Source organism: Bactrocera neohumeralis, chromosome 2 (genome assembly GCF_024586455.1).
Source record: "Bactrocera neohumeralis isolate Rockhampton chromosome 2, APGP_CSIRO_Bneo_wtdbg2-racon-allhic-juicebox.fasta_v2, whole genome shotgun sequence".
NCBI lineage: Eukaryota > Metazoa > Arthropoda > Insecta > Diptera > Tephritidae > Bactrocera > Bactrocera neohumeralis.
In genome coordinates, this window is record NC_065919.1 from 74,405,819 (window position 1) to 74,430,910 (window position 25,092).

Genomic DNA, 25,092 nt, shown 5'->3' on the forward strand with positions numbered 1-25,092 from the left:
AAATGAAAAGGACATCAAGTAAAGTCAACATCTATTTATTACTTACTAGATTTAATAATTTCGAAAGTTTACTTACATATTTGTATAGGCGATAAATGTTTTCGTTCTTATTTAGGCACTATAAGTTTTCACTAAAATGTCAATAATTTACACAAACTTTGTAATATTTGACACTTGATATAATTTGACGGATGCTATGTTCGATAATTATGAAATATAAACCAAAGGAAGAAGCGGAAGTTGAGATCAGAAATTTTTTAACAAGTGGGGAAGTTTTGATTGTGTTAAACGTCATCTGTCATTTATACCGTAGTCCGCCAATTTCCGCTGATGCTAGTCAAAGTTTGTTTCAAATTAGTAAATTCTCATAAAACTGAAGTTTGAAGCAAACTATATAAAATTGTGTTTTTTAAATTTAAATCTTACAAATATTGAATTTTCTAACTTTCTGGAATGTTAACTAAAGAAGGAGTCAAGCAACATGGTTAAATATTTCAAGTAGAATTTGATCTTGATATTAGTTGTTAAAAGTTGCATGTATACTTAAGCAATTATGGATATATCATTTCAAGAATTAAAATAATATTTGGAATTCAGTCCTTAACTCAGGTTTGTAGTACTTTATTAATTTTCAAAAAATACTATGAAGTCCAGCAAAAGTTTATTTATGTGCATAGCAGTCGATGATATGTACGTGATGTGCTCTTGATGATGTGATGAGCGGAGCCGATTTAATTATGTCTGTCTGTATATAAGCGAACTAGACTTTTCAAGGCAATAATCGGAGTATTTTTCATGGTAAAAAAAAATGCATCTGTGAAGGGTATTATCGCTTTGCTATAGATGATATAGATAGATAACGTTTTTTCTTGTTTGTATATATGTATGTATATTTGCACATACAAATGTATACGAGTATAACGTTTACAAGCTATTTTCTCTTATTTGTCGCCAGCTATAATTGTATTATCGCTTACAATATTAGTATTTTACTTAATCCTTAAACAAATCTGCAATTTAGTGAATTGTATTGCACATATAATTTACATGTGTAAGTTTTATTAATATTATCGTCATATATTATATGATAGCACCAAATTATATTGTTTTATTACATCTCCAGTGTATCTATCTACACATAGTCCTACGCCAATGCTTGCAAATGTTAACATATTTGATTATAAGTAAAAAATTTGACTTCAACGGTGGTTAATATTCTAACTTTAAAACAATAGTAAGATATTTCATGTTTAAGGCACAACATTCCAAGGTGTGTAAGTCTCAGGGGACGGTTGATCAATCTAAAGAAAAAGTGGGAAATCATTTAAAAATGTCATATGTGACGAAATTGTAATTTAATTTTACCAATTCGGTAAATTCGTCTTGACATGCCATTCGTATACGAGCAGCCGTCGCTGGGGCGTCTAGTACGAAGTGTCCGATTAGCCGTCTTTCAGCGCGTGCAGCTGCTATTGCTTCCTTAATGGCGAAAAATGCAGTGCTGCCTATGAATAACGGTGGCTCTCCAACGGCCTACATAAGAGTTGTATTAATATATATTTATAAGGTGTAATAGCTATAATCAGATATAAATAAGTAAATGAGCAATTAGTACCTTTGACGAATAAACAGCTCTTGGATTAGGCGCACCAGTTAAAAGGCTCACATTGAACTCGCCCGGTATATCGGCAAATCCTGGTAGTTTATACATGCCAGGTCCGCGCGAATAAAGCGCACCTTGCGGTGAATAAATAAGTTCTTCCAATACAAATAAGCCATAACCTTGCATAAATGCGCCTTCGATCTGTCCAATATCGATAGCTGGATTCAAGCTAGAGCCAATATCCATGACGATGTCTGTGCTCAACACTTGATGATCACCGGTTAAGCAATCAATTTCAACCACTGATACTCCAACACCATTGGTGTAATAATTATAACAACGCGCATTTGGATTTGTCTTTGGATCATCACCAACATCAAGCATTTTATAGAATCCACTTGCTGAGAGACCTATTCGCGCAAAATATGCTTTACTGATCCATTCTTGCCACGTATCTTTCGGATTGGCCTCCTTAATTGGTTTCAGACGCTCATTTAGCTTCTCACAGGCATTCAATACAGCCATACCATTTATATCTGAACCTACACTAGCTGCCGTTGGTGATGTGTTTGGTACCTTGTCGGTTGCGGTTTCAGCAATATGAATTAGCTCCGGTGATATGCCTAATGCTCGCGCGCAGCATTGTATCATTTTGGTGTGTAGACCCTGTCCGATCTCGACTCCGCCGTGCGAAAGCAATACCGACCCATCACCATATATATTTACTAGCGCACCGGCTTGATTCAGATGCATGGCACCAAAAGCAATACCATATTTGGTGGGCACCAGAGAGATACCGCGCTTGCGCCATCGATGGCTTTTGTTAAATTCTGCAATTTCTGCACGTTTCTCGTAGAATTTCGACTGATCTAAGCAATCTCTGAAACACCTTTAGGAAAAGTAAGATATTAATTTCAAATGTAAACGGTATGAACGAGACCTGCTTACTTTTCAATGGGAAAGTTTTCCAACTTTTGATTGTAGTGTGTATAATCACCAGTTTTATAAAAATTTAACTGCATGACATCCAAGTAATCTTTGTCAACTATGCGCGCCACATCGCGTACTATATGCTCCGCTGCAAACATGCCCTGAGGACCGCCAAATCCTCTAAACGCTGTATTGGATGGTAAATTCGTTTTGCAGACCCAACCACCAACTTTGACATTTGGTATGCGATAACAATTCTCGAAATGATTCATAGCACGATCGAGAACCTAATGAAAATAAAATTACTTTAGTAATGTAGTGAAATCCGATAGTGGAAAGTACTTACCGAAAATGAGAGATCCATTGTGCAGCCGGCATTAGTATAGCACTCAATGTCGCAAGCCGTTATCAGACCTTCTTTGGTAAATCCAATTTTATATTTAAAAAGAAAAGGATGTCTAGTGCCTGTTGTCATCATATCTTCATCCCGATCAAGCATGCAGCGCACCGGTCTTCTTAGACGATAACTGGCCAATGCAACTGGAAGTGCCAAGATAATTGAACGCGACTCTTTGCCACCAAATCCACCACCCAAGCGTTTAGATCGGCATACCACCCTATGCCACGGCACAGATAACACATGAGCCACTAGTTTTTGTATCTCCGTGGGATTTTGGGTTGAACAAAATAGTTCAATTTCATCGCTATCCCGCGGCGTTGCCACACAAGCGTGCGTCTCCAAATAGAAATGTTCTTGACCACCCATCCGACAGCTACCTTCATAAACGTGGTCAGCCTGCTCAAAAGCTTTCTGCACATCACCCTTTTCAATATATTGTGGATAATTGGGAAAATAGGATTTATTTGCGATGGCCTGTTCAATTGTTACAATTATGGGGGTTAGCTCCTCATACTTGATATGCACGAGACGCGCCGCACGTTGCGCCAAAACTTGACTATCCGCGACAATAGCACCGATCACCTGCCCCTGGCAATAAACGACTTCCGAAGCAAAGACTTCCTCATCGTGAAAAACGGTACCAACTTTATTTTCATATTCACTCAAATCTTTGCTGGAATAAAATGCGTGTACACCTTGCTGCTTGACCGCGTCGCTGGCGTCAATAGATATGATCTTTGCGTGTGCTTTGGTACTAAGTACAAGGGCGAGATACAATTCATTTTCATGACGCGGAATATCATCGCAGTAAATTGCTTCACCTGTTGCCTGTTTCAGTGCAGAGGCGTGCACCTTTGGTCTACCAATGGGATCACATGTTGGTTGTTCCGCACATACCCTCTCAAAGAGCTGGGCGCTCTTCAAAATCGGTGTGTGGAAGGTATCAGCGCCGCTAAGCTCTCTCTCTGGTATTGCATCATCCTCAATGATACCGGATTTAATTAATTCTTGACTTATTGCTAAATATGCCTTGAAGAATAGACTAACTACTAATGAACGACGATAGGCGATCATACCACCCGGTGCAGACGGCGCCAATGGCAATTCGGCACATAAGCTTTCAGTTACACGCTCGACTAATACCCGATTCCATTTTTGTTTTGCCATGATTTGTGATGTTTTCGGTGCCATAATCGTTGTGGGCGCCATACCGCCAAAAGCCATATAAATTTGTTTGATTATATTGTTATTTGGTTCGAAGGTCACATTTACAACTGCATTGACAATTGCAATATCGTCATCTCTACGACGCGCTTGCTTAAATGCCACAAAGTGTTGATCTTTTGAGCTTTTCGGAAAATATATGCCCACCAATACTTCATGTGGCAGAATTGTATTCTTGCGATATCCAGTAAAGAATCCCGGACCCATGTACACATCTCGAGTTTCTACTTTCCCATCAACTAAGCTACACACTTTAAGCTTGGCACACGCCGCAGTCAAAATAGGGTTCATGTCGGAGATGGGACTTCCAGTCATGATGTTTCCGCCGAGCGATGCCACGTTCCGTATCTGTTTGCCCGCAAAGTAATGCAACATTTTTACAGCACAACGGAAGAAACGTGTCTCATGCTCCGGCAATTTTTCTATACGTTTGCGTAAGTGCTCATCAATGTCCATTAAAGTAACGGCGGAACCAAATAAAATGCTATCCTCTAATTCTCGAATCTCATTCAACTCTGGTACCTTTATGGGGTTAATGTGTACGGTGTATAGAAACTGCTTAAATTTCATTTCAACACCAACTTCCGTGTTGCCAACAATAATTTTACCATGCGGGTGCTCCGCTTTCAGCTTCAATAAGTCTAACAGTTCCACCGGACGGTACCAAGTCGAGCGTGGGCCTTTGAATAAAAGATTTTCCGTATCGTATTGTGAATTTAAATGCAGTTCTGGTGGGAATATGGGTTCCTGACTGGGATCGAAGGGTAAAAATTCACTCTTTTCAAATAGTTTTTGCTTTTCATTGTCGCCATTTTGTATTTTATTACCATTTAACTTGCAGCATTTGTCACCCATGGCACAGCCAAATTCCTTTGTGAAAGTCTTGTATCCTTCCAAAATAGGTCGATAACCCGTGCAACGACATAGATTGCCTTGAAATGCTACTTCCAAATCTTTCATCGATGGTAGAGGCATGCTTCGAAGTAGAGCGTACATAGACATTACTATGCCCGGTGTACAAAAGCCACATTGACTGCCATGAGCTTTAGCCAGACGCTCTTGTACAGGGTGAAGGCGGGTGCGTGTGCTTCCAATCCCCTCTATGGTGGTTACTGCACAGCCATGCATCGCGCACACTGGCATCAGACAAGCGTTGACAGCTAAGTGCTTAACGCTGTTGGTGGCGCGATCGACTCGCGAAAGCATAACAGTACAAGCGCCACAACCACCTTCCCCGCATCCCAATTTTGTGCCACATAACCGCAGTTTGTCGCGCAGATATGTGAGTAGAGTACATTCTGGATCTGGTGTGGGATCAACAACCTGGACAATAGACAAGATATTTTGAGGACAAATTAAATATGGGAATAATTTTTAAAAAGTCAATATTCTATATTTAACGATTTGGTCACAGCAAATTTTAAAATCACTGAAATCTTACGCTTTTATCAATCATGACATCAGGATCTAACATATTTTCTGTGAACTATGTCATACAGAACAGTAATTAGCTAAGGTTAGGTTAAAAGGTCGATCCAAAACAAAACGAATCCCACTTGGACAGCCAAGAAAATCGGTTAATTGTGATACTAAAATAGTCCTAAGTACTTATTTACAGAAAAAACTCTCAAAAGTCGTCAAAGCGCTTTGAGTCTACCACAAATTTGTGGAGATAGCTGATATTAATTCCGACTATTCCAGCTGGGCAATAGAGTAGAAAGTGCCTAGATGTTTCCATCTCATCGTTCTCTATACAACTTTGGCAATTACCATCCGAGATATCTTCAACATTACCATTATTATATTATTATTAACAAAAAAAAGACTCTAACAAGTAAGGAAGAGCTAAGTTCGGATATAACCGAACATTTCATACTCTTGCAACTTGCAAGGATAAAACGCAGGGCCAATTCTATTATTTCTATTAATTCTATTGAGCGACATTTTCGGTAGAAACACAACTATAGGGGTCGACATATTCGATACCCAGGGACTTAAACAGTTTTCGTTGGTGGCATACTTCAAAGGCGTTATTCGTGAGTTTTTAACCCGTAATTTATTCCTTATTTGTACACATAATGATCCGTGAAATATGATGTACGGAATTTGTTTGAAATAGGTCGGACGGATCTCGAGAGATATGTTTTAACCAAAAAGCGGCCCCATGCACATCTTCCAATTATTACACCGGCTTCATTAAGCTATCTCATACCATTTTGGTGGAAAAATTTAATGTCTCTGGCGTATGTATTTATGTTGATTTATAGCGCATTTAGTATTTTTTAACAGCACCATTATATGGGAAGTGAACGGGGTTATTATCCGATTTCATCCATTTTCACACTGTCGGTAGGAGTACTTACAAAATTTGCGCTAGGTCAGTTTGGTTGTTGTAGCCTAAGTGGTTTAAGAGATACATGTATACATTAAAGTCATCAGAGGGTGGAGTCACAAGCTCACTTTTACAAAAAATTTTGCCCACAGGTGCCCCTTGCTACTGTTATCCTCTGTGACAAATTAAAGTTTTATATCTTAATTTAGTGTTCAGTTATGGCACTTTATAGGTTTTCGGTTAATGGCGTTTTGTGGGCGTGTTAGGGGTCCGATTACGCTCATCTACGAACTCGTACTTGTTTTATCAAGGAAAGCGCATACCAAGTTTCATGAAGATATCTTAATTTTTAATCAAGTTACAGCTTGCACGTCGTCTCTTCATCATGTTCATTTATATACATATATGTATATTATCCTATATCTCTCTCGTTTAGTTTTTGGTGATACATACAACCCTTAGGTGAACAAAACTATTAAACTCTGTAGCAACATATTGCAAGAGTATAAATACACTGCTAAAAATAAGTTGTTTTGAATCCAATTCAAGAGCTGATAACAATTATTGAAACGTCAGATGTTTACATTTTAGTAATAATAACCTTTGATGTTCATACAATATACATACATACATATATACGTTAATGGTGCCTAAAGAACTCATAAACAACCCTGTGAGAAAATACCGTTTAGTCCCTACCTAAGGCATAGTAAAAAAAGGTAACAAAACGAAAATATTTACTTTACTATATACACTTTCAATTTGAACAATTTTGCTCCTATATCGCATATCTCTGCCTAAGTCGAATATCGACTAATAAGTTAACAATTTCTAAGGGAAACAGCAAAGTATTTCCTTAGCTTATATTAAAAGGAAAAGAAAGCGCTGAATAATTGAGAACTTAAGCGCTTTCCTGCCGGTCTTAGACATACTATACATACAGGTATGTACTTACATATGTATTTAATTGTTATTATTTGTGATTGTAGGTCGACGAATTTTAGATCGAAAGCTTATCTGCACAATAAGTGCCCGTGTACGCATACCATGCTTGCAGATATGGTAAACACGTATATACATATGTATGTATGTACATATATACATTATACGTACATTTTGTATTTTGATCTAGCATAAAATGTCAGCCACTAAATCATGCTTATCACAAATGCAATAAGTACTACTTATTTACATTTGACTTTTAGAAATATTCATTAATATTAGCAAATAGGAGCACTGTTAAGTGTATAGTTTACTAACCATAACACATTGATTTCATAATTCACATTCATAAATTTTTAAGGGTTTCGTCGGGTAAAGAAAAGCATTTTTTCAAAAAATTTTTCTCATATAAAAAATGCAATATTTTTTTTTTAAATTTATTGTTACCAAAAAAGTTCTAAAATTTTTGGAAAAAAATATTTTAAACTCGGCCATTGCGGTGCCGTTTCCGGTGACCCCTCGGAAAAAATGTGCGCCTGCGTTGGCGGAATAACTCTTTACAGGATCGTCTAAAGAGAAAAATACGTGTTTTAGTTAAAACATTAACTTAGAACTTGAACGAAGGAACTGAATGTTGGATTTTTGGCAGACATTTTTACAAAAAAATTAAAATTTCGCGACTTTTTTTTTCAAATAGTAGTAATCGAAAAAAATTCTTCATCCAAATCTTTAAGAATTAAATCTTAAAGGCCTGTGTAACATTTCATGAAGATCGGTTGAGTAGTTCTCGAGAAATCTTGGCAACCGACTTAAAAACACAGTTTCGAGAAAAACGCGTTTAAAGACGGCGCATTTAACTCAGCTTGCCGATCGATTTTTTGAAACCATAAACCAATGTAACCCTTTAAGCTTAGTTAAGAAGATCAAAACATCTTTAAAATTTTTCGTATAACTTTTTTAGCCAAAGGTTATAACTAAAAATACATATAAAAATGTGCGTACTATACATATATATATTTTATTATAAGCACCACATATCAACTCATATCATATCAACATTTTTGCGTTTTCGAAGATTGTGAATATCGGAATTCTGAAGATCAAAAGTCACCGAGCCAATTAGTGGCGCTTTATAAGTGGGTGTGTCCACGTAAACACAACAACTAAGTAAAAACTAATTTAAATATAACAATAGAGCTATGAGCTCTATAATTTGTTGTGATAGTGAGTAGATTTGATTGCAAGAATATTAATCGTGTTTTGAACTTGGATTGTACAAAAAGATATCGTGATTGAAATCAATTGCTTCCATGTAACCGATGGACAGAAAATTGCATCGGTGGAAACATGTACACATTCGACATAGTATAAGTATGTGAAATAATATTTAAACTGAATAAGCTTTCATTCATAAACAGTAAAACACTACAGACAAAGGCAATATTTCTTTGAGTCTATAATTTTTTTACCTTCTTATTTTTATTGAATAATTATATGCTGCTTACGTGTTTATTTTTATTGCCGGCCCGGAGGCCAAAACAGGTCATGCTTGTTCTCAGTAGAAGAACATCAAGTCATATTATCACACGCTAAGCTATTGATAAAGAAATTGCCACATTCGGAGAACATGTAGTAAGTTGGTCAACAACAGGTTTCTGTTCTCTGTTCTCTCTTATTTGTTATGTCGTTTCGAACACATGGCGAGCACCTCACACACTTCTTCTTTCTCTCTCTTTGCTCTATATAAGATACTATTGATAGATACTCACTGACCTGTCCATTATTCATTCTTTATACTTTTGAGTTTGATTACAGGTTTGTATCTACGCACCTTTTTGCCATTCACGAAAAATATTAACGGTGACTCTTTTTCAATAGGAATTTTTGACGCGTCTCCATTTTTCGCCATGATATGAGGAACTGAATTATTTTGCGACATTTAATTGTACTTGTTTGCTTTAAAGCTTTTCGAAAATTCCGAGAAATGTTTTACTGTAAGCTTAATACTACCACTTCATAACACTTTTTATGGTTAATGTTCTCAGCTGTCAAACAATTTTATATCCAGAAAGATAATTCTGTTAAAATGCAGTTGAATGCAATTACACGTAGTTTTTTGAACTCAAAATTAAAAGCAAAATTGTACACACAACCAGTCAATAGGACTGTCAAAAGCGGACTGAATTCACAAGTGTTTCCACTGTCTCACAAGCAGTGATCATTTGCACATGCCCCTTTGTATGATTATAAACATGTTTGTAAATACAGCTGCTGTTTTGAATCAAATTTGCTCGTGACTCCTCTAGAACAAGCCTTCTATTAACCAGAACTAGTTTGCGAGTCACTCATCCAACTGCTAGTAGGCCAAGAGTGATTTATCAATTTAACAAAAAGTTACCTTACTCTAAAATACACAAATTTTGTTGAAACAGTCTTAAATTTCCGCAATGCAACATGAAGAATCATTATTTAAGTTTTTTATTATTTTTATTTATTTAGAATCTGTCTTATTATTAAAATGACAATAATTAAATTTGCTGACAAAAACATTGATGTTGGAGTACAATGAGAAATATTTTTCTGTGATGAAGGTGAGATCAATTGAATCAATAGAATCGAAAGGGGAGATCTATCGAAACGATATCTGTTTAGTCTCCTACATTATTGAATATTATTCAACAGTTAGTTCGCCCATGGTTCTCGAATCGAAAAAGGCAATGACTACTAAATTCTTCTATAATTTCTTTTACAGTGGAGATTTTTAATGATCTTACCTTGACAATCTTGACCTTAGAAGCCAGTACAGCTGCACAAACCTTAACCTCAGCTGCATTCTCTTATGTTTTTTTTATTTAGATGACAAATTATTTTTTCAACTATTTCTATACCCTGATATCCTAATAGTATACCCTAAGTTTATCACGAAGTTTATTATATCCAGAGGGAAACATTGGAGACCATATATTAATATTTATATACGCGAACTAGCCACTAAATTTTTGAGATATCAATCTGAAATTTTGCACAAATCTTTTCGCTTAAAGAAACTGTTCATGTCTGTCATAGTTCCAAAAAATGAAAATAAACAAAATTATCAAATTACTCACAACGTGTCAAAAAGGACCGTAAAATCATAAATTTGTATACTAGTTTAAAAAATTTGTTGTTTGATTGCATACTAAAATAAGTTTATGCTCTGAACGCTATGTTTTCGGGTCGTTATAACTTATAACTTTATGAGACTATGTGAAACCCCTAAATATTTTAGAAGAAAACGTCTTTATTTTACGATACATCTTTACGAAATCAAGTTTTTTTTAGAATATTTTGTATTTATGAAAGGTATTTTAGCTTCGGTTAACGTTTTTACTCGCTTTTTTAATAATTTGCTCCTGAAACCATCAACTGTTTACAACCCTGAATTGACTTAGTACGAAGATCTTCAAAGTGAGAAGATCATTGAGAAAAATTCTTTTTTAAGAAAGTACGAAAACGTTTCGATATAGTAACTTAAAATAAAATCAAGTTTTTTTTTTTACATTATACCAACAATTTTTTTTTTTGGTTTCTGTTATTGATTCAATTAAAGGTACTTGTTGAGATAATTTAAAGACAAAAACTGTTAACAATTCAATTATATTAAAGTTTATTGTAATATTGTTCATTTATTACATATTTATGATTAAAGATATTCGCAGTATTGGTCCACTCTAAATTCGTTTTGGACCAGTTAAAAAACATTTACAACAGAATATTTTTTTGTTCGTACCAAGAAATGCTGAGAAAGATACTCAATCTCCTGATTTCTCACCACCACTACTCAAAGTCTCGCAACGCAGCTTATCAACTTCTCTTCTTTCCACAAACTAAGCAGAATTTTTATCAAACTTTAAATTGTTATTATTCCATTTGATACTAAATTATTTGCTCACACACTTGTACATACAGAAATTGCAGGGCCTTAAGATTATAATCAATGTACAAAGTACTTACTTAAACTCAAATATTGCCAAGATGATAACCACTTGCATATATGTACATATAAGTACATATGCATATAGTATACGCCACGCATACATTTTAAGTTCTGATAATTTACTACATCAATATAATTCAGACAACAATAACAAGCTTTCGCGGCACCTTCTTCGGATGCAAAGACGCTCATTAATATTTGACAAAGTAAAAAAGTAGGAGGATAGCAATTCAAAGAAGTGTCTTTTAGTTTTTTCACACCTTTATTCTTCATTTATTTTTCTTGTTTTAATAATCGTTTCGTATTCTATCCGAGAAACCTATTAGTGATAAAGAGTAATTCAGAAGCACTGATGGAACCTGTATATATGTATGTATATTATATATATGTATGTAGATATGCTTGTATATACATACACACCTCATAAATCAATTATGCATCACAACCTGATCTACGACAATCTCAACAAGTACTATATAATCCTCGTAGAACTACTACAAGAATTCAATTATTTACAACAATTCAATTAGGTAATGTTTCTTACATTATGGTTTTATTTGACGATTTAAAAAATGTGGAGTATATTTATCTATAAGTACCTACAAACTCAATTGGTGATACAAGAAAGATAACTTTATCGCAACAACCTATATTTGAATCTGCTTTGGACTTGTTCATGGGGGCACATTTGGGCTTATTTTTTATTTCACTAATAAAAATAATTCCAAGTCATTGCAAGCTGATTATATATACATACACTTCAAATTAGAGTATTCTTTAATACCCCTTTAGTACACGCGTTACTCTAAGTAATGCCAACCTAGTAGTAAAATCAATTCGGTCTGAGACGTGGCATTGATGCCTTACCTATTGTTCTTCCACATCGATACCCGTAAACTGAGAAAGAAGTTGCTTAACATTACTCTCAGAGATAAGAAAAGAAGGTCAAGTGACAATATCGCATCCAGGGCAATCATGTATCCTGGCTTCAAAAATTAAATGATTCAAGTCACTTCAAGTGAAATTTCCCAATACATACAGCCCTTATAAACCCATCTCCCATAAGCGGACAAATTTCATGAACACCACGTTTTCATTAATATTTTCATACAAAATAAATTCCTATAACCGGACATGAATTCCTTCCAATGACCGGACACAGCTACTATTTAGGTAATATTTCGCCCAAATTACCTCCGATAAACGGTCAAGATTTCATAAAATTTTAAAAGGAAAATTTATAGAACTTGTAGTTCCCGTTCTTTTTAGTTCTGAGTTGCAACTTCTGACTCCAAGAATAGATTTTAAACACGTTTTGCCTCACCTCATATATACATAGCTCTCATAGCCGGACAAAAACACCGCGGCGGTGGGTGCCAGGGTATGAGGAATTTCACTGTATTTACAAATGCCAATACATATAAATTTATATAGGTATTTCCTACTAGGGAACTCCTACTGTTGGAAAAGAAGTACAGGAATTTCAATTAGTACTTATTTTGATTGATAAGTTCGAAGTATTAATTAAGCAAACAACTTTAATTGTTGTTCAAATAAATTTAACTGAATATTTTAAAAAAGCTTAGTGGCATAATTATGAATAGACTATAAGTAGCTTTTTATAGATATTCCGTTACTTACGACGTTTGCGTAAAACGAAATTACAGATTTATCGCACTTATACGATAAACATTAAACGATATCCCTTAATTACGGTAATACCTAACGAAAATGGTCGAAATATTAACGGAACTAAGCTATTCACGTTTCGTAAAAGCATTTTTAGGTTGGTGGGAGAAGTTTCGGCCAAAAGCTTACTAACTCATATCGCCTCGCAATTAAGTTGGTATGGAAGTAAATATTTAAAGAAAAAAGTAAAATCTAAATTAATTTAACACCGAGAACTTAACCGTCATGCCAACAAAATAGGAAGACGAGAATAATATATACTTTTTAACTTTTTAAGCCCATTTTTGCGCTAACCTCCAGCTATAATGAAAATTGACAAAATCGAACAAATATGTATCTATGTATGTAGACACGCCTTGAACTCACTTAATTGTTTGAGGGGTTTTTTGACCTCATTCCATTCATTAGATGTTCAACGGATCGAATATTTTAGATTCTGGTACTTGTCATAGAGGACTAAACCTGTCGAAGGAATCAGCTTCCCAAATCTTCGAATAATAAATGTTAAGTCAATCCGTAAATACTCCTAGATTCCAGAAATACTTTACTTTTTCGAAGTTATGAACTTACCAAGAGTAAATGAACAAGACACAAGATTTTGTCGTCTCCGAAGTGTCACTGAAAGCTTTTGCGAATCAAATACTTGCGTAATTGATATACAAAAAATCACCAAATCAAAATTTCCAATTTAGTACTTTAAAAAAAAAAAAAATTTATATTTTTCCTATGAAACTGAAGAACAACCCATGGAGCCGTTGAATTTTTAAAATTATTATGTTTCGATTTATTTTTGCTTTTCTTATGGTCATTTGGAGCGACGAATAAAAGTGCTGCAAATGTTTTCATACATATTATGTATGTATGTATATATCGCCAAACATTTCTTTACAAAAAACTAAGGTTAAAAAATAAAATACATTTTTTTCACCATTTAAAAATAAATTCGATGTATTTATTGTATAAAGTTAATTGTTCATTGTTTATTCATAAGGTATTCGAGACGTTTTGTAAGGTTAGAAACGCAGTTAAAGCTCATTGGAGTCGATGATGTCGTTGGTTTCCAAAATTTGCTTCCTAAGGTCTTCAAACGAAGGTGTGGCCTATTACATAAGTAAAAATAAATGAAATAGACAAAAATATTATACATAAAGTCAAAAATTGTTTATTGAAAAGTATAGAGTGAGAGCAATTTTTAAAGTATAGGAAAAATTATATTTTACATGTTAGGAATGATTATTTTGTGAGTTACTACAGTTTGTTATAGAATCGTTAAAATATTTAGAACAAACAGATATGTTTGTATGTATATTGCAGGCAGATCTTTTTTGTAATGTTGAATGTTTGTTTGTGTTTTTGAATAGTGTGTATGTCCAATAAAGCGTTCAATAGTTGAAAAAATCATTACTAAATTTGGGAAAAACAAAAGTCTTATCAAAAAAACCAATAAAATATGAATCTTGAAGTTATTTGAGGCTAGTTGCTACTGACCTGCCAGTAATTAGCTTCCCAAGTGGGGAACATGCGAGTAAAGGCGCGAGGTTCGTGGTTCTGTTCAATGCGTATGACAGTGGTAGTATCGATTGTGCGTTCTGTGGGCTCATCCTTAATATATTTCTGTAATAAAAATATACATATTTAAGTAAAGTAAAATATAAACTACTTTTAATTTAGAATAGCAACCTTCGCCAAATCTAGAATTCTGCCGTTTTCCTCGGCTGTGGCGCCTGTGCTGACCCACATATAGACTTCATCACCGGCGTCTAATAGCATTATGTCATTTGTGTCGAGATCCTTCATACATAAAACAAAAGAAACAATAATTTTGTAAGTAAAAAGTAATTAAGAGATCATCTGTAAACACCTACAGCTTGTTCGAAGTGCGCAATTTCCTCCACCTGCAAGCGTTCACTATTCAAACGGCAGTGGAATAGCCTTGGTTCAAGTAGAGGCTTAGTCGCCTCAGTCATGCTGCGATCGTAGATGCCCTCACCGTGCAAAAGCTCCCAAAAGTTATCGGGTTCAGCACCCTCCTCAACCACTTCGACAACAGCATCAGACCAGTACTTTGAGAAACGCTCGATGGCCATATCCTTCTCGAACTTGCTAGCGGCCTGCATTTTTGCAACAATTTAATTAAAAAGTAAATTACAAATAATAAAAAAACTGTAATATTTACCAAGCCAACCCATATATAGACTTTTTGCGGGTTCATTGTAGTCAAAGCAAAGACATCGTTTGAGGCTAGTGACGACGAGTCCGCAACCACTTCGCTAGCATGCACATCGCTGGCATCAGTGCCGCGTATGCGATATAGTTGTGGATGGATTGGTACAGCGGTGTAAGATGTAACCAATTTTCCCTTGAATATTTTGAGAAAATGACGTGGTTCATTGTTCTGCGTGGTACGCACCAATATTGCATCGAGCTCAAGCGCCAAAGCCAAGCCATCCTCGAACGCACGTTCCTTTACAACCTCTGTAGCTTTAACACCCTCCCACACGTAGATAATCGTGCCTGATTCGCCATTCTTGTTATTGTACTTGTAAACAATTACATAAGCGGCGAATCCCAACAACGGCATTTTTGGTGTCAGTGAAATAGCATTTCGTAATGTGTCTCCACGTCCGCGGTTACTAACATATTGTACCGCTTCTACGATATCATTTTCACCGTTATCGGGCATAAAGCCAATAGCACTACCTCCGCTCTTTTTGAGTTCTTCCACTTCGGTAAGTTCGCTTAATTCCGAGTCGTCTGAGTCATAACCCATTGCAGAGCGCACCAAACGTGTGTGTGACATACCTACATCGCGCCAAGTAGCGAAATATTGTTTAAATGGCGCAGATTCAGCGCCTTCGACCACGCGATGTACCTGTGTCCAAGCGGGGTATTTTTTGGTGCTTAAAAATTCCTGTGCCTTGCTCAAGGCATCCGTTTTTTCCTTTGGTGTCGAGCGACGGCCCACCCAAACGTAAATGCCAGAACCAGTATCCAAAATAAAACAGTCGTTGGTGTCTAGCATTTCTTGACGCAAAGGCTTTGTGGCAATGGGATCGATTTTCAACCCACCACGTGCATCTGATACTTTATATAAAGACACTGAGTTCGCATCGGCCGTCTCAAAAGCACCATCCTCTTGCTCAGCAGCCTCGTCCGGCACTTGGTTTGGCGCGCCTGAGCCCAAAACTTCAAAAAAGTGCTGCTTGTCCAAATCCGAGCTGAACTCATCTAATTATATATATATATGTACATGTATATTTAATATTAAAATATTAAATTTTACGGTTGAATAATAATGCTTACCTGTTATCTCCACCCTGGCACGTCCGTTGTGATCTTGATCGCGGATTTGATTTGCCGCGCTGATCGCTTTCAACTTTTCCACGCGCTTCGCTTGTGGTCCGACATAAACGAGAATCTCATTGCCGGCGTCTAAAATGAAGCAATCTCCTTTGTTCATCGACGACACGGACAGATTTACTTGACGGACACGCACGTTACGTTTGCCCTTCACCTGGAAGAGACGCTTCTCGCCGGCTGCATTAGTCTCCACATGCTTGAAGCCGGTTCCAACGCCACCTTGCTCATAACGCACGCCTGAAGACGACATAAGAGAATACATACATATATGTAGTAATGAAAATATATATGGTACATAATGCTACTGATGACTTTGCAAGTTTTTTGCGTTCCACCCCTTATGCTCGCTTTGGAGTTAGTGCGGACCCATACACGGACGAATACATCGTATATTTGTATCAATTATACTAATACATACAAAAGTTTTGCAGTAAATCAACAGGCAACAGTGGGGACCAACATATGCATTCCATCCCTTACATTTTTTGCATGTGAGCATAGTTGTCTGTACTCACCGTTTCTGAAGTAACTGAGAAATAGCTGTGATTCGTGATCCTGGACTTCACGGTGCTGCACCGGTGCGCCATTAAGCTGGTCATCCAGCTGCACAGCATAAATAGCAGCAGCACCAGCCTCGTCCGTCGATGTTTCCGAACCCAACCAAAAGTGAATATCCCAGGAGAGTTTTTTGTCTTTGCGTTCGATTGTCTGGCAAATGAAGAGAAATTTCCAAAGTAAAATAAATAAGTAGAAGCAAACAACTAAAGAAAGAAATATTGTAAAGATGAGAGAAATGTATGAAAAGTTAAAGCTGCAAAGCATAGCTTTACCCACCCAATGGACGATAGTTGCCTGAGATATTTAAGGACTTGAAAAACTCTCTTAATTGTGGTTTATATGGATGATATTCTGATTAATAGTGTTTTTAACTTACATTTAGTACAATAAATGAGTCGCCGGTATAAAATTTGCCATAGTTATTTTTTGGGTAAGCCACAGGTTCAAAGTTCTGAAAGAAAAAATATGTAATATTTTAGTAGACTCTTTTGGCTTAACTCTAGATATTAGGTTAGAAAAGTGAACTGTAAGTATTAGAACTCTCGGCGATATACTAAATAAATTTTTTTTGAAGATTACCACGAATTCTGCTAAAAAAAAGTTAAGGTATTGCAACATATAATTATTATTTCTATACAGCTAAGCTGTTTCGACATTAATCTCCTATAAGACAGGGACTCAACTGATCTCTTCTAAAAGATGACGGTTTCAAGTACATCTTGGATAATCTCGGCCCTGTGGTTCATACTACCTGAAATAAGTCCTTTACTTTAAAGAGTGGCTTCTAATTTATCGGTATGGATTCAGATTTAAATCCGGCCCAAGCATATATCAGCTTTTCAGTGATGAAAATCGCATCGTCTTTTTACTGCTTCTGTTTGGAGTGCATTTATCTTTCTTACAACTTCGGCTCAGTAATTAATAGCTCAGCATAGGCAAATAATTTAACCGGTTATGAGGACTTGCAATCCAAGTAAAATTAATTTATTAAAGAAGGTTATGTCGGTTGTTATTTTATATTTGAAACCTATATAAATAATCGCTAAAGTCACCGGTCAACATATAGTTGTAACGGGGTTTTCAATAAGAGCGCTACAAAAACGGTTTGGGATTTCAATGAAATTCTTTATTCCTGTGAAAGTACATTCAATACTATTAAGTATGAATTTCGATTTCTTTTGCATCAATCGTCGCTGGGTTGTTGGCATAGACCATAGACATGACGTAGCCCCATAGGAAATAGTCTAACGGTGGCAAATCACACGATCGAAATAACCAATTGACTGGGCCAATTCGTGAGATAACACGTTCACCAAACTTGGTTTGCAATAAATCGATTGTGACATTCGCTGTGTGGCTTGTGGCGCCGTCCTGTTGGAATCAGATATTGTCCTAGTCCGTATCATCCAAATCGAGCTAAAAATATTCAGTTATCATTGAGCGATAGCGATTCCCATTCACAGTAACGTGCCGGTCTTGATCATCACGGAAGAAATACGGCCTAATATACCTAAACCATAATTCTTTCAGGATGCAATGGTGACTCATGGATTATATGTGGATTGCTGCCTGAGCAATAACGCATTTGACGAAGCCATTCAGACAGAAATGAACCTCATTGCTGAAGATGATTTTTCGATGAAAATCCGGATCATTTTCATGTTACTGCTCAGTCCAATTCGGCTTCAGTTCTTGCGTCAATTTGATCTTGTAAGGATGTAGGCCAAGATTTTTTCGCAAAATGTTTAACAACGACGTCACATACTAATTTGGGTCTTTCTCAATTGATGCTACGGGCATTTCTTTATCTTACTGGCACGGGAACATTTTGAATTGTGCCTGTGGATTCAAATTGTCCACTAGTCGCTCAATTGTTGATCTGACAGGACGATTATGACGACCATAAATTGGACGTAGCTCTCTTAAGGTTGAGGCCATTGACTCCGGCAGGAAATTTCAATAACTTCGACTCGTTGTTGGATCGCATATCTTTTCATAATGAAATGGCAAACCATGCTTAAGAAAAGTGTCAAAAGAGCGGGAATAAATATGGCGTCGTTTGCTGTCCCTATCGGTAACGACCCTTTAACGACGAATATTTTTACTTCGACAGTCCATAAGCGAATTTCCTTTAACGTATTTGTATAATTTTTTATACACATATATTTATAGATATTTATATGTATGTACATATATAGCACACAAGAAATGTCCAATAAATCGCATGAAATATTTTGATCACTCAAGCGAAATGTTTTGATTGAATAACTTAATGAAGAGGTTTTACAGTAAAAACCGCTTTCCGGTCATGAACTTATTTCAACAGTAGGTACTTTCTTTGAAGAAATCTTGTTGCATTTTTGATTGATCTTTTGCGGTTGTAATTCGCTTATCAGCAAAAACCAACAGACATTGCCGATGATTCAAGAGCGTGTTGCGTGTTGTTCATATTTTGCATAAACAAATCACTTTTAAAATTTTCCAACAAGCCGCGAAACACGCAACAAAACACAAAATACCGTGAAATAAGTAAATCCGTACCGTTAACTGCAATATGTATCAACACTTACACACACACATATGCAAACATTCATAGCATAATTTTTGGGCTGAAAACCCTTTAAGCCCCTCATGATAACTCACCTCAATGCGCCAAATCTCCAAACCAGGCGCTCGACCGGCATTGGCGAACGCACGATGCATGACGCTGCGACTGGGCGCGAATTTGTCACTTTGGGCAGGGGGCTGTATCACGGACGACTGCGTGCGGAAGGCTGGAGCGCCGGGCAGCAGAATGAACACAGCCAAAATGCTGAAAAATATTACTTATTATTGCGACAAATTGTGGCACGTATAAAAAAGTAGTTGAAATTAATTACAACTCATGAACAAAAATTTAAATAAATTTAAACTTTTTTTAAAATATGTTAAAAATTAGTTTCTTAAGTCACTTTGTTTTTGCCGTTGACTTTTCTTCTTTCAATAATGTTGGAGAACTGAGAAAAGCGAACTAGTCGACTGAATTACCTGCAGATTACTGCCATCTTCGCTGCCATTTTCACAGCTCCTACCAAACGTAGCCTCAGTTACCGTTAAACCAGAGCTTGAGCTTGATTTGTTTTGAAATGAACGATTTTATGTTGTTGTAATTATATAAATGCTCTCTTTTCGGCACGCTCCACAATGCGATCACGCGATGCTTAATTAATTATCTCGGATATACCTGTAATGAGATGTAGATAATAAATTAATAAGTAAGGAAGCGCTAAGCTCGGTAATAACCGAACATTTGTAACTCTTAAAACTTTAAAGGATTAAAGCCAGGGAAGTATCTTCATGATAAAGCTTGTTAGTTATTGGGGTCTAAGGCGAGTTTTCAACCGATTTTATTCATTCTAAGCGTAAACATGCATCACATATTGGCCGATATATGCGGTAAAGTCACCTGGAAACTCGAAAATAGTTGTATTAGGTATATGGGATCTAAGGGATGTATTCAAACCATTTTTTATACAGAGATATTCTACCATCAGGAAAGGATTCTCTCTGAATTTCAATTATATGTCTTACACATTGACCGAAATTTTCGGTATAAAGTCAACTATAAGCACTATGCCCACATAGTATTAAGCCATAGTTCGATTCAGGCAATTTTTAGTCAAAATGTGGCACACCTAAACATTCAAAGTTTTATCCTGATACTAATTTATTCTTGATTTGTATAGTGGAAAGTAATAGTTTCATATGGAATTTAAAATTATGTTATATGGAAAATAGACGTGGCTTTAATCCGATTTCGCCCATAACATCTCGCGGGTAAAATTTAATGTCTCTAGCGTATTTAGTTAATGATTTTAACAAGTTTTTAACTGTACCGTTATATGGGGAGTGAGCGGGGTTATCCTCCGATTTCAACCGCTTTCACACTGTCGGTAGGAGTTCTTATAATATTAGGACTGAGCGAATTTGGTTGTAGCATAAGTGCTCCAAAGTAGTGTTTTTTATCCGACATATACTTTTGAAGGAATTTTTTAACAGTAATTGACTTCAAAAACTTTAATCTTGATGTTCTCGAAACTCTGTTTTCAGTGTCACCGAGGAAAAGTTTTCCGGAACGGGTGGACCGATCAACTTAAATTTTGACTAACCTTTTTTTGAGAGATATTGCAAAAATCAACATTTTGGTTGGTCCTTCGATTACGCTGTGGAACATTTTTGGGATTATTGTCTGGGGGGTGATAAATTCCAAGTTAGGGTGATGGAAAAAAAATTTAAAAGGTCATAAAAAAAAACTGACACATACGAACTCCAAACCCTTTGAGGGTTTTACTATACTGACCTAGTACCATCACCCTGACTTGGAATTTCTTACCGCCCAGATTAGCTGTTGTACTGTGTTATGTACTTATCTATTGTTATAATTCGTTTGGTTTTTGGATTTAGGGTAATTTCAAGCAGAAAAATCGTCATCAATCCCAGACATATGTTTTCAGAGGTCCTCCTGGAGACCGATTACCGGATCAAGGGAATCCAAAATTTTTCAAAATAAATTAAAGCTTATCAAAGTACATTAAATTCTGTAAATTATTTTTATTGGATTATTAAAAAAATGTTCTTAAGAAAAATCACAAAAAAAAAACTAACTGAAAGTGCTTATTACAGAATCGTTTGATAACGACGAGGGGTCTAAACAGAGAAGGTGTCTCAAATGATATTTTTCTTTTTTCTTCACACATAAAATAAATCATTTAATGAAGTGCCATATTTTTCAATATCTTTCCTTATGCCTGCTTTTCATTTGTTTTATGATGCAACTTTTTTAATTTTTTTTTCTTTCTATGTGTCATTTGAAAAAAAAAGAAACATTTGTTATTGTTTGCTTAAACAACATGTTTTTTGTTTGATTATATTGCAATTTGTGCTTTGAACTTATGAAAAAGTGTGTAAAGTTTATTTTTCGTTGACTGACATCACTTATCGCAAAGATAAAAGTTATTTCGAGTATTTTCTTAAAAAAAACATTGACATTCTTGTACACATATTTTGTTGAGAAAAATATCTCGTAGATATATGTAGATAGCTATTCCGAACTGACACTGAGAGGTTTTGAAATACGTGCAAATTTCGTCTAACTGATTTGATATTTTTATCTTTGCTTCAAACTAATTTTTCTATTTCTTCTGCTGCCTATTCATCCCTCCGTCTTCGTATTTAAAAAAGCCTTGCGCTAAACAAAATACTAAGCAATAAGCACGTAAATTATTTAGCAGTTAAGAAATTAAAACAAGGCTTGGTAATACCTTGTAACCACTGAGCCGTGAGCTCGTCGATCATCTTTAAGAAGCAAAATGTCATACAAACATACATACATACATATGTATATGTATATATAAAATAGATATATCATTGGAACAATCAGAAACCGAAAGAAAGCGAACTTGTCAAAATTTGTAGCCGCATAACGAGCGTCATAAACAAAGCTTAATGATTTGAATGCTCATGTTTTTATTTGTACGACATATTACAGAGACGGCTATTCATGAAACCGATGTTAACGAATACCGCAAAGCACTTACTACGAACTTGGCACTGACACTGTCCTCCAATGTACATACGCGCTCATACACATATTAGGTCATGCCAGTAGTTGACTAATCGTATGTACAGCACTGTTGTTTTACAAATTCTTGCCGGCAATTGAAAATAGTAAAATATACGCTAAAGTATAGTATATACATACATATATACTTATCAATGCATATGCATGTAAATGTATGTAATTATCCCAATGTACATAAGTGTCTACAAACATACATAATTTTAATATATAATATGCATACTTGTTTATAATTAATAAATTCAAAACGTATTGTATACATAAAATCAATTTTTAATAATAATTTTAAATAATAAGCGAACGTACTTATATTTCAAAAAATAGAGCAATATACATATTTTTTTATATGTATGTAAGTACGTAGATTTAATTTAAATCAAAATAAAAAATAATAAATATTTAAATTCCAGGATCACGACCCTAAGATTATTTTCGAGTTAGTCCGCGATAAGTCTAGTTCTAGAAAAGTATTGGATTTGGCACGTCAATAATCTAAAAAACAAGATTGACTACTAAACAGTCTTAATGAAATATTATACATAAATAATTAAATATTGAAAGGAAATGGGTTGAGTAACATACTATATAGTACAAAATATTAACTTTTATCATTATTGCGAATTCAAAGCATACATATGTATACTAAATGCTTGATAGTCTAATTTACCATAAGCATGGCTCTAAAGCGCAAAAATGCGCTTTCTGAAGCACACTAAGAGTATAAATTCGATATGTAACATTAAAAAGCTACGAGTATTGTCCAAAGTACAAACACATATAAATATGCAAATACTTTCACCGCAAACAGAAAGAAATGCATAATATAACTATGTCTCTGTTCAATAGCAAAAATTTTGAGAGTTTTGATGTGCCTACATATTTATACATATGAGTGATTTGTATGTACATACATACATACATGCATGCTATAAAATTTATTTATTTATTTACATTTATATTTAACAGCATAGTATAATGCAACCGAATTCATATACAAATGTTACAGCAATACTTCTCTACATCGAAGTAAATTTATTTCACTTTCATTAGCTATTGTATTTACAATTATTACAAAGAATTCTATATGGATATTGTCTTTGTCATTATTCTTCAAGCTTCGAAGTCAAGTAAAAAAATTACGTACGCAAGTAAAGCCAATTACTGTCACTCAAGCAGGAAACTGCATAAGATTTACCGGTTAGCAGTTTCTGTTACTGAATGACTTATTCTAAATACATATATTTAAAAACAATTGATAGTTGTCTCAATTAAATCTCGACTGTATTATTTTACTATTTCATTTATTTTCCACCATATTTCACCTTCATTGCGTTCTTGATGTCCCGACATTTCATACTACATAAGTATGTACAAACAATCAATTAAAATTTTAAATAAGCACAAATCGAACAAAAGTCTTTCCAAGTGTTCGGAGTGTTCGGCATAATTACTTCCAAAGAAAATTGTTCAATTTGCGCCAGAATGAGTGTAAATTGCTCACACCCTCAATCCTTTGCTTCTGTTGTAGGCACATACATACATATATACCTACATACATACATACATATGTATGGACTTGGCTACTATTTTTTATTTATTATAAGTTCTATTAGCTTTTATTGAGCTGACAAGTGGTGGTCTGTACAATCAACACAAAAAAACTTTGCTAAATGCGCAAAACCAATATATTTTTTCAAAGACGGGTTCAATTACTCTTCACTATTGTATACAGTACATACAAAGATACGCAAATCATCAGTTACTATGTAGCATTGCAGATAGATTCTAACGTATTCGTATTCGCTTATTTTATTAGCCTAGATCATTTGTTTATATAGATGAATTATGTATTATGTACGCATATGTATACATACATACATATACACGATTAGATAGGCACCAACAAATTTCTTCCGGGCATAATTAGCGTACATAAATAATCATCAATAATATATGCTAAAACTTGTTTGAATCACAACACACCACTCAAATATATACCTTTTTCCCACATACGGTTCCCACAAAGCACTCGCGATATTTCGTCTATTATAAAGTCGTTTTGTATTTCTCTGGTATTAAAAAAATTGACTTTTACCTCCGGCGGATAACGAGGTACTGAACTGTTTATAAACTCTGTAGCTGTTTATATTCAATTTTGAAATTCGCTTGTTTTAAACCGATGCTCTCTCCCGCGCTCAATCGTTCAATGCGCGCTTTAAATTAAATTGATTCATATGGATTTAACTTCAAACAAATGGAATCTCTTTATGCGGAGAACTTTTAGCGCTAGTAGATCACTCGTGCCTTAAGCAACACATACTGGTGATAACAAAAAATCAGCATCCGAGAGCAAAATACGCTTATCAATTGAGCAGTGATGATTTATAATTTCTAAGAACCGTTGAATATATGCATATGTACTACATTTAAAGCCGAATGCTCCTACTGATTGATATGCACA

The 25,092-nt window shown here is 35.2% G+C and overlaps 3 protein-coding genes across 4 annotated transcripts in view; all 3 read right to left on the reverse strand.

Annotated features, from left to right (window-relative positions):
• Positions 1 to 921, reverse strand: part of LOC126767640 (uncharacterized) — a 47,465-nt gene extending 46,544 nt beyond the window's left edge. The window contains exon 1 of the mRNA XM_050485113.1: positions 77 to 921. The gene's annotated coding sequence lies outside the window, so the exon portion shown is untranslated. The remainder of the gene's footprint in view (positions 1 to 76) is intronic.
• Positions 922 to 1,016: 95 nt separating this feature from the next.
• On the reverse strand, positions 1,017 to 9,596 carry LOC126767637 (xanthine dehydrogenase). The gene is made up of 6 exons (XM_050485105.1): positions 9,263 to 9,596; positions 2,880 to 5,480; positions 2,552 to 2,820; positions 1,616 to 2,492; positions 1,366 to 1,533; positions 1,017 to 1,301 (listed from the first exon to the last, which is right to left on the reverse strand). The coding sequence occupies exons 1-6, from the start codon at positions 9,368 to 9,370 to the stop codon at positions 1,251 to 1,253; spliced, it is 4,074 nt and encodes a 1,357-aa protein (XP_050341062.1). The 5' UTR covers positions 9,371 to 9,596; the 3' UTR covers positions 1,017 to 1,250.
• A 4,255-nt stretch (positions 9,597 to 13,851) lies between these two features.
• Positions 13,852 to 24,740, reverse strand: LOC126750745 (gelsolin-like). 2 transcript variants are annotated; one of them, XR_007666827.1, is made up of 12 exons: positions 24,630 to 24,740; positions 20,042 to 20,237; positions 19,658 to 19,826; positions 17,391 to 17,465; positions 16,972 to 17,164; positions 16,400 to 16,693; positions 15,273 to 16,324; positions 14,962 to 15,207; positions 14,777 to 14,887; positions 14,585 to 14,710; positions 14,317 to 14,500; positions 13,852 to 14,196 (listed from the first exon to the last, which is right to left on the reverse strand). XR_007666827.1 is itself a non-coding variant. In XM_050464469.1 (11 exons), the coding sequence occupies exons 2-11, from the start codon at positions 20,068 to 20,070 to the stop codon at positions 14,122 to 14,124; spliced, it is 2,370 nt and encodes a 789-aa protein (XP_050320426.1). In that variant the 5' UTR covers positions 20,071 to 20,237; positions 24,630 to 24,739; the 3' UTR covers positions 13,852 to 14,121. The 2 variants fall into 2 exon arrangements, 1 of the variants encoding a protein (XP_050320426.1); XM_050464469.1 differs by lacking the exon at positions 14,317 to 14,500 and having other exon boundaries at positions 24,630 to 24,739.
• Positions 24,741 to 25,092: the final 352 nt, after the last annotated feature.

Excerpts from the sequence above, each read along its gene's own strand:
- LOC126767637 (XM_050485105.1), bottom strand. The coding sequence starts at position 9,370 with ATGTCGCAAAATAATTCAGTTCCTCATATCATGGCGAAAAATGGAGAC. Across the intron at positions 2,821-2,879 it reads CAATGGATCTCTCATTTTCG|GTTCTCGATCGTGCTATGAA; the intron begins GTAAGTACTTTC and ends TATTTTCATTAG. Across the intron at positions 1,534-1,615 it reads GAGCTGTTTATTCGTCAAAG|GCCGTTGGAGAGCCACCGTT; the intron begins GTACTAATTGCT and ends ACTCTTATGTAG.
- LOC126750745 (XM_050464469.1), bottom strand. The coding sequence starts at position 20,070 with ATGGCAGCGAAGATGGCAGTAATCTGCAG. Across the intron at positions 16,325-16,399 it reads TGCCAGGGTGGAGATAACAG|ATGAGTTCAGCTCGGATTTG; the intron begins GTAAGCATTATT and ends ATATATAATTAG. Across the intron at positions 14,197-14,584 it reads GGGAAGCTAATTACTGGCAG|GCCACACCTTCGTTTGAAGA; the intron begins GTCAGTAGCAAC and ends CTTATGTAATAG.